Source organism: the organism of the source record quoted next, unplaced genomic scaffold, assembly GCF_019419815.1.
Source record: "Pyrus x bretschneideri cultivar Hongxiangsu unplaced genomic scaffold, Pyrus_bretschneideri_v1 Contig55, whole genome shotgun sequence".
In the NCBI taxonomy this organism is placed as follows: domain Eukaryota; kingdom Viridiplantae; phylum Streptophyta; class Magnoliopsida; order Rosales; family Rosaceae; genus Pyrus; species Pyrus x bretschneideri.
The window spans coordinates 1555445-1565285 of NW_025999793.1; the positions used below are offsets into that span (position 1 = coordinate 1555445).

A 9841-nucleotide genomic window follows, 5' to 3' on the forward strand; every position below is an offset into this window, starting at 1 on the left:
CTCTATTTACGTGCACCTCAATTTACGTATTGATGACATCACCTTGTGATATGCTTGTTTATTTTATGTGATTTGACATGTGTATTGAACTTGTTGTGGAGTGTGGTTGATTTATATGTTTGGCCTGATGTGATGAAATGTGAGGGCTAGGAGTGGACCATGAACCCATTGTCATGGGGTTTGTTGCTTCAAGACTTTTTCACATATCGTATCATTATTTAATTTCTCATTTTGTTAAGCCATTCTAATTGTGTACCTTGTTCTTTGTTCCATTTCTTGTTTCGTTGAGATTTTGTATTTTGAGTACTTGTTTCATGTCTTTTGCTTCGAGTGTTGCTATATTTCTTGGACTTCCGCTCGGTTTCGTTGAGTGATCTAGAACTAGGTTTCCGCTGGGGTTTCGTTGAGTGGTCCGGTTCCTTGCTCTACCTGGATTCCGTTGAGTGGTCCGGTATCCCTCGTGATCCACGATTTCGTTGAGTGGTCCAAAATCATATCCAGCTTGTATTTCATTGAATGGTCTGATATGCATTGTACTCTATGATTTCGTTAAGTGGTCCGAAATCGTATCTACTCGGATATCGTTGAAAAGTCCGAAATCCCTTCTACTCCTTGATTCCATTGAGTGGTCTGGAATCGTATCCTGGTTTGGATTCCGTTGAGTGGTCTGGAACTTGATGTTGATGAATTTCGTTGAGTGCTCCGAAATCGCATCATTTGACTTGTTAGTTCCTTGGATTTGATTTTAGCTTCAGAGATGTAGGCTTTGGCCGAACTGTGCCGCTCTAGCCCTGCATATCGGTGTATGGTATGTGTTATTAATTGATGTGATTGTGGAATGATGTTGGTTGTGATTGTTGTCATTATGAGTAGACTCGTTGACCAATATGGCTAGAGTTTTATGTTGCACTTCATCGAATGTTCCTCGTGATGCTACATGCCTGTTGTGTGGTATTATGTTGCGACATAGTGATTTATGTGATGATTGTTTGATGTAGTGAAGTTGAACTACGAATGACTTGATCTCTATTTAGGGTACGTAGGTAGTCTAACGAGGAGGTTAAATGCAGCCACAAAGTATACAAAAATTACTACGCAACCCGAATCTTGAGTTGTGCTTTGTCTATATTCTGGAGGCGGGGTATGTTAGATATAAGGTACATGGTAACATCACGTGTCAATATTGGACGTATATCGGGATCGGGGCATGACAATAGTATTGTCTTCCATGGTGAGCCGAAAATTTTGAGCTACTCATAGCTTAAGTTGAAAATTTTAAGTCTCATATGGGTATTTTGAATTTGATTTGGATAGAATATACCTCTCACAACTATTTAACTCACACTACTATTGAAACAATGTTATAGGAATCAAACTTAGGTAGCTTGATTCTTATGTATGGGAATCAAATTCACGCAAAAACATTGGAGAAGCCTCAGAAGCTTTAGCTTGTGAGTTGCATGAACTTTGAGTTACAAGTCACTAACCACAAACTACTACAAATATAAGGAGCTTTTAATTCAAGTAATTAAGACATTGCACTCAAATCTTATGTTCGATTTCTTCTTCCCAAATACCGCTGCGTATATTGAGAAAAAAAAAAGAGTGAGGAAGCAAACCACTGAACACTCTTACACTCATATATATTTTGAGGCCCAATTGGAACCATCCCAAGTGGAAACAACCGATTAACACTCTAATGGGCTGGATCCATCTGTTCAAGCCCAACAACATAAATAGATCCGACCCAACTACACACATGAGCCCATGGATTATGGACTCTATGGAGCATCCCCTATCTCACACGTATGCACAAAAGCCTCAAACTTCTCTTGGCCCTGTGTGCTTCCCAAAATTAGCATTCATACAGAAGAGTTCGACACTGTCCTCAGCTTCGAGAAATCTCTCTCTTTATCCATGGCGACGTCTCTGCGTTCTCCGCTCTCAGCTCCGCCGTTAGCCGCCTTAGACAGCAGCCAAGGTCGCCAAACAGGCGCCTTTAATGCTGGGATCCCAAACACCTTCCTTCACGGCACCAAGGTCGTCGCTGCACCACCTCTCTTTCCCTTAAGATTGAAAGCTCAGAGACGCTTCAAGTCTGCTTATGCTAAAGCTTCGGACCGCGTTCCCAAGCAGTTCCGGCAGGAAAATCTCAAAGATGGAGGTGAGTTTTCACTACCCTTTTCCTCAATTTTTTGTTTATTGTAGATTGCCATCTCTTCTAATTTTGTTTTAAGTGGGAATTTGTGATTCGTTTCTGTATTTTAATCAAAATTTGCTATGTGGGGTATTGTTTCCTTTCTGATTTTGATTTTTGTTTTGTTTTGTTTTTTTTTTTTTTTTTTTGGTTTGGGGATGGGAGGTTTCAAAGTTTCAATTGGGTTGCTGCGTAAAGAGGTAGGGAGTATAGGGAAAGTTGAAATTTGAACATTTAGTTGTTAATCTTATCATATTTGAGGGGACAATAGGTTTTATTTGCTTGAAGAAGGTTACTATTTAGGCAAAATTGAGGGCAATTTCATGTTGCCATATTATTACCAGGCATCGTTCTATACAGGAAGAGGTACTGCTGGGGTGAGCTAGAGTGGTCATGCTCTATTGATATGTTGAAAGTGAATGAGACTGACCATAATTTGATTGGAGAAGTCAAGAGAAGTGCGTAGTTGGCGATTGTATAATTTGGATTAGTGTATATCTACATGTAGTGGTTGAGTGTTCCCCAAAAGCACTAAAAGTTCAGTGCTTATTATACTTCAGCATTATTTATGAGCTATGTCGATAAAGGTAATAGCCACTAACCATTGATGTTAACAACTTGTTCATGTAAAACTGGTTTGCAATCGTTTCCTAAGTCGGAATGGTCTGTATATTCAATGTGGGACATGGGTTTCAAAGCCCTATTGCCTCGTCAACTTACTGTATCAACACTGATCCAATTTTTGCCTTCTTCACCTTTAGGTATCTTCCTCACTTACCAGTATTCAGTGACTTAGCACCTTAAGTCCCTCTTTTCATGCTCTGATACCAAGGGTTAGAACTCATGGGTTGAACTTGCCCTTGAAAATGTGTTTGTGTGGGAAACAAAATCAATAGCTCATATGCTAGAACAGGATGGTTCTATTTTTTACGGAGGGGAATGCTTGTACCTTGACCATTAATATCAAAGTTTTTAGCCACTTGGTACTACGGTCTAGTGGTATTCCTCTTCACTTGTAAGTGAGAGGTCTTAGGTTCGATTCTCGCCAAAGGCGAACTTGAACCACATTATTGCTGGCCCATTGTGAGGCTTAGCCCACTTCCCCACCCCTTTAGTGTATATAATATTGTTTGTTCAAAAAAAAAAAAAATATCAAGGTTTTTAAGGTTGCCATCATTATGGATCTTAACATTTCCGATTTATCTGATTTATCAATATTGCAATTTGATTCAGTCCTTTTTATGCTCATTTTCAGCCTTTTGCAATTTATTTGAAACTTTAGTCTTCTGATGCTTTAATTTCCCAAAAATATGGAAATTTGGAATGCCAATTATAATCCAAGTGAAATAAGTTAAATTTCCTCCTTACCTTCTTCATTGTTCTCATTTGTAGTGATGGATAATTTTAAGAATGTGCCACATTATCTGTATGGCCTTTCTCCTACCCAAATGGACATGTTCATGACAGAAGATAATCCTGCCAGACGTCAGTCAGAAAAAGTTACAGAGGTTCACTCACTATACACTCTAACAATTTTTAAGCGGCTCCATATTAATAGAAGGGCTAAGTGGATTTCAATTAAACTAAACTAAATGCGGCAAATCAACTAACTAGACATGTTCTCCTTATCCAAAATTTAACAGCAAAGCATCTCATCTGCCAACAACTACTTGAATCATGGAGGGATGTATGGTATGTCAGGCATGGATGGCAAGGGCCCTTCACAATACAGTATGAGTGTGAGCATGTATCGGGGAGGTGCAAGAGGAAATGGAAGACCCCGAACTGCTCCTCCTGATCTGCCTTCCTTACTTTTAGATGCTCGGATATGCTATTTGGGCATGCCGGTAAGAGATTATATATATTTTTAATTATATTTCTGGCAACAATTTTCTTTCTTCACGAACCATTCATTCATTTTGTTCAGACTCAGCATTTTATATTTTATCTGACTTCTGTAGATTGTACCAGCAGTAACTGAGCTTCTTGTCGCTCAGTTTATGTGGTTGGATTATGATAACCCTTCTAAGCCTATATACTTGTACATAAATTCATCGGGGACACAGGTTAGTGTTAGAAGAAATTATGAGTGCAATATAACATCAAAGGTTTCCCCCATCATTTTCCCTATCTTGAAGTATTACCTATCTGTATTAATTTTTTTGGTGCATTTTAGAATGAGAAGTTGGAGAGTGTTGGATCTGAAACCGAAGCATATGCCATAGCTGACATGATGAGTGTAAGTATTATTATCAACTCTAGGAGGTATTCTGTTTATATCTATTTATAATGGAAATCGGTTAAGTAGAATGGTAATTTTCATCATGTACCATATCTGTCTGTTATATGGGATGATATATTTTTAAAAAATGTGCAAAAGTCAGTGCCATCCCAATATATGGTCTGTCATGTCATTGGGAAACAATATCCATCGAAAAGCCCTAGCCGTTTCTTTTTCTACCAATTTGAACAATCTAACCTGCTATTGATTTTTTCTGCATGCAGTATGTCAAGTCAGATGTGTATACTGTGAATTGTGGCATGGCATATGGTCAAGCCGCACTGCTTCTGTCACTTGGAGCAAAGGGTTATCGTGCCGTACAGCCAAATTCCTCCAGTATGATACCATCTTCAAATCTAGCAGACCTTTTGACCCATTTTCATACAATGTGGGAAGCTGTAAAGAGGGTGCTATTGTTTTCACCCCTTTGTTGTGTACATTTTGATCACTGTTTTATGTTGAATCGCAGCGAAATTATATTTACCAAAGGTCAGCAGGTCAAGTGGGTCAGTCATTGACATGTGGATTAAGGTACTTGTCACGGCTCCTCCGCCCTCCATTTTTCTCTCCCTCCCTTCTCTCACACATTTTCTGTTAAAACTTATCAGGCCAAGGAACTGGATGCAAACACAGAGTATTACATTGATTTACTTGCAAAGGGAACAGGGAAGTCCAAGGAAGAACTATCTAAAGATGTCAGGCGGCCTAAATATTCTCAAGCACAAGAAGCCATAGAGTATGGAATCGTTGACAAGATAATCGATTCACGTGATGCAGCATTTGAGAAACGGGTACTTTTCTCATTGCAATTTTTTCCATTAATCTCTCTGGTGCTAAATGCCTGTATTGCAATTTCTGAAAGAGAATTCTTTGATCAGAATTACGATGAGATGCTTTCGCAATCACGAGCTATGAGGAGAGGAGCAGTGGGCGGTCCACAAGCAGCTCCATCTGGATTCAGGTGATTGCGAAGAAATGGCATTGCATATACAAAGGAAAGATTTGAGCTAGCCCTCGCTACTTTTCGGTATCTAGTACGTTGGAGGAGCAGGGTTTTGGCTGAAGACTGATTACCACCACCCCTTTTGTGATACTTCTGATCCTGTATGTGTGGGTAGTTTTCGGGTAAGTGTTATGTCAAATATCCTATGGAATATCGTCCGGAAAAGAAAAACAGCTTGTAGAACCACAATTACATAGAAAGCTCCTTTTATCTTTTTCTTTAGGGGATCATACACCTCGTATTTATGTCGATACTTTTGAATAGTACGACTTCCCATGTTTTTGAAGAATTTGGTTCCGATATTTCTATTTCCTCCTAAGCAATAAAACAAAAGGAGTAGTCCCTGTGCTGATAGGGTGATTGGAAGATATCTCATGTTTAAACCCCTGTGTTGAAGTCTGATAGGATATAGACCCAAAATTGAAAATTTTGTCAACTCTTCATTAATTATTAGCGCATTAAGCTTACATGTGAGACTAAAAAGATAAAGTTAGCCTCACATGTAAGCCCCACATGTTAACAATTAACGGAGAGTTCCATTTAATCTTAATGTGTGCCTTTGGTTCTAATAATTTACAAAGAGTTGACCGAATTATTAATTTTAGGCACAAATCCTAAAAGACTTCACCCCGATAACTTAAATCCTAATTTTTTTACCATAAGAACTATCTTCTAACTATCCTATCATCATAGGGACTATAATCCAATTAGGCCAAAACAAAAGCAAAAACTTGGAAGAGGTGCTGTGGTCAAGGATATTTGGCACCAAGGACTTTCAGAAGGAAAATTTACAAAACGAGATAACAAAAGTCAAAAACTGCTTCGACCGGAGGCATTTTGTCTGCAAGATGAAATCATAACAATTTGCGTTACAAAGCGTCACCGTTTCTAACAGCGGACGAAGTTTTAGAATGCAGATGGCCAAAGTCGCATGCACTTAAGTCTCTTTACATATTTCGGGACCTTACTTTCTCAAATTGAACAATAAACCCATTCAGAGTAACTAATACGAAATGCGAAATTCTTCAACTCCAGTTACGCTGGCGTATTAGGGTACACTTTTGGCTTTGGCTTGACCTCTATCTCATTTACACTTCGAACAAAGATGGCATCTGGCTCATGGCTGCAAGATGAACGAACAGATGACACATTAGATGGAGAGAGAAAGAAGATGGATGAGAGAGAGAGAAAGAGAGAGAGAAAATAGCCAGATGGGTAAAAATCAATAAGGAGAGAGGACGCGGGAGATAGGTGCTTACGGTTTATCTCCCTCTTCATATGTGTAACTTGATGCCACAGCCAAAAGGCGGCCATCTCTGCTAAAAGAAAGTGCCGCAATGCTTGTTGGGTACTTCGAGTACTGGCAAAGAAGAGCACATTGAAAATTTAATATAATTGTAATTTCTCCATGGGAGAATTATTCATCAATGTCACCTAAGGCAAAAAATTACCTGATAGAGCCTCTTCTTGTTGTTCCCGTCCCATACGTTCACATAACCATCACAACCTCCAGTAGCAAAAGTACCATAGCTGCAATTGAATTTCAGAAAAGAACTAACAAAAAAAATGCACGTGGACTAAAAAGAAACTGCTAGCATCACTACTCTCATACACCAAACAGTATGATTGCAACTCTCATCAAGCGAAAGTACGTATACCCCTTTTCAATTTGTCCCGAGAGGGAAAAATAGCTTGTAAACATGACAGTCAATAATGTACAAGAATCTCATTCTCAAACTCTCTTGATAAACTTTATTAAAGCATGAGCTACGTATATCTGAAATTAATAAGCTCCCCTCGAGCTTAATTTAGGTTTTAAACACTCCCAACTCACAGATCAAGTATAATCCAAGCCATAATCTATCGCATAAACAAGGAACAATTCTGATCCTTATCTTTTGAACCATTCAACCAAAGAATAAACCATGAACTAAGTCAACTACTACGAAATTCCCTGATGTAATTATTGTAGTCACAAGATGCCTTCAACGGGAAACCAGACATGGCCTATTGTTTTCATGACTTCAATAAATCAAAGCACAAAAGTTCACAAGTTTAGTACGCAATACTTTAATAGAAAAATGTAACTTACACGGGGTGGAATGCAATTGCATTTACTGGATACACAATGTCCCTTCCAGCCTCTGATTTTCTATGACACTTAAATGCATATCTGCACAAAGGTTAATACCATTAACAAATTAAGGTTGAAGACACAGGTGCACGATACATTTATGCATGCCTGCATTTTGGAAAATAGTTTCCTTGAGAGGGCTCCAATCTCCAAACCAGTTGACCGCCCACAAATCAGTGACCATACAAGAAATGCTACGGATATTCTACAAGTGTGCAATGGTGAACTAACAGAAGCACACTTTATGATGATGCCACACCCTCATATATAAAGAGAGAATCATACATATATCAAGAACAACTTATTTAGTGGTGGTGGCATCAAAGATTTCGAATACATTTTAAAGAAACCCTAAAGATATGACACAATGAAACTGAAAATATCACTCATTGTAAAGCTAAATTTCTCACTGAAAGCTTAATACATACTTTTTAGTTTGACTAGCCTCGGAGAGATCAAAAAACTCCATTGCAACCCGTCCTTCAACAGAACTGAGAGCATAACCTGCAAAATGTGAATATAGAATCAAACATGAAACAACCAACAGTATTGACCAATTCCATTCACCAAATAACTCTATTTTGTAACCCTTATTTTTCTTAAAGGCGTCCTAAAATGAAAAGGCCCTGTTCTGTGAGCAAGGAAAAACCAACGGGCATGATTAGCCACAGAGCAACACAATACCCAAAAAACCAAGTGCACGAAAGAAAAAGTTTGTGAGATTAGTGTCCTGACACTGAAAAGCTACTAAAATTACCTGTTCCATTGGGATAACAGCGCACACATCGAGTTTGATACTTTAAGGAAGACTCCCTCCGTTGCTCAGGCTGGGACATATTTCTCAAATCATAGATATTGACATGTCTTCCGGCGGTTGCAACCACTAATCGGTTCCCCACAAGTGAAAGAGAATAAACACGCTCGGGTTGAGGGTATGACCCAACAAGAGTTCTCTCCTGTCCACTTGCGCCTCTAGGGTCCCAACACTTAACTGTTTTATCCCAACTACCAGTAATCAACTGCCCTGGTATTATTAGCACATAAGAGAGTTGGTTACAAACTCAGAATTTTACAGTATAAGGAAACAATTTTTCTACATTCAAACTTACAATAATTAAATGTGATTACCAGAAATACCAAATACATCAGAGATCATGATTTAAGGTCGTTTATATAGTCATTAAATGTGAGAATTCCTTTGACAATAATAAAGAAACAAACACAATTAAGCACACTACAAAATCAGATCAATCAATAGATTTGGGGCAAAAAATCTGCAGAAAAGAAGTTCAAGGCTTCGATTAGAACTAATTTCAAATGTAAAAATTGATACTTTGGGGAACATACCTGCTGCATAAGAGTATTCAATGCAACGCACCGGCGCGTCGTGCCTTCCTAAAATGTCTTCCTTACTGGAGCTGAATACGAACCTGGGGTATTGACATAAAAGGATACACAAAGCATCAGAGTTAAGAAATGGGGTTTTTACAGCATTTTCCGAGCAACCAAACAGAAAATTAGGGATTTTGATTACCGCCTGACAGTGTTGTCGGCACCGGCGCTGAACCCGGAGGAATCATCGTGGAAGCAGCAATCGAGAACGGGACCTCCGTGCATGAACTCTCCTCGCAGCACATTGGCGCTGGCGTCGTACAATCGGACGGTCTGCGCAATGAGAGAGAGAGGGGTTGGAAACAGATGGGGGAGCAGGACGCGCAGCGAGAGTTAGGAAGGCGAGGGCGTACCTTGTCCCAAGAGGAGACGAGCAGGTGGTCGCTGTGGTTGGAGAAGCGGAGGTTGGAGATGCCGTCCGTGGGGGGGTTGGAGAGCTCTCGGCCTGGCGCCGGCGGAGGGACAGCTGTCATGGCGCGATTAGTCGGAGGGTGTGGGAGTGATGTGATGAGGGGAGAGAGAGAGAGTGTTTTAGGGTTTTTGAATTTTGAGAGAGTTGAGATGGAGAGTGGAGTGATGAGAGAGAAAGAGAGAGGGAAGGCCGGTTTGAAAATCTACAGAAAAACGGTGGTGGTTCTGATCCAAAGGTTTCCAAATTCAAACGAGGGGATGACTTTTTGCTCCATCACAAAAGCTTGGGCTCATTTTCTCAAGCCCGAAATACAGGCCCGACATAAGATGTAAGCTTTGGAGTGCACATCTTCTGCACCCAAAAAAAGCTGTGGCCTCTCTAAAAACATGACTAACTGTCCACCCACTTAAACACCTTAACAT

The 9841-nt window shown here is 39.6% G+C and overlaps 2 protein-coding genes across 2 annotated transcripts; one reads left to right on the top strand and one right to left on the bottom strand.

The window, feature by feature from the left end:
- Nucleotides 1-1889: 1889 nt before the first annotated feature.
- On the top strand, nt 1890-5703 carry LOC103928094 (ATP-dependent Clp protease proteolytic subunit-related protein 1, chloroplastic). Its single transcript, XM_048570827.1, has 9 exons — nt 1890-2164; nt 3590-3705; nt 3841-4044; nt 4159-4263; nt 4374-4436; nt 4703-4814; nt 4948-5009; nt 5087-5269; nt 5357-5703. Exons 1-9 carry the CDS (start codon nt 1918-1920, stop codon nt 5441-5443), a joined length of 1179 nt encoding a protein of 392 aa, XP_048426784.1. The 5' UTR covers nt 1890-1917; the 3' UTR covers nt 5444-5703.
- A 579-nt stretch (nt 5704-6282) lies between these two features.
- On the bottom strand, nt 6283-9570 carry LOC103928092 (mitotic checkpoint protein BUB3.2). The gene is made up of 9 exons (XM_009337106.3): nt 9361-9570; nt 9150-9280; nt 8963-9045; nt 8373-8639; nt 8044-8119; nt 7574-7654; nt 6933-7011; nt 6741-6841; nt 6283-6604 (listed from the first exon to the last, which is right to left on the bottom strand). The coding sequence occupies exons 1-9, from the start codon at nt 9478-9480 to the stop codon at nt 6517-6519; spliced, it is 1026 nt and encodes a 341-aa protein (XP_009335381.2). The 5' UTR covers nt 9481-9570; the 3' UTR covers nt 6283-6516.
- Between the last annotated feature and the right edge of the window lie 271 nt (nt 9571-9841).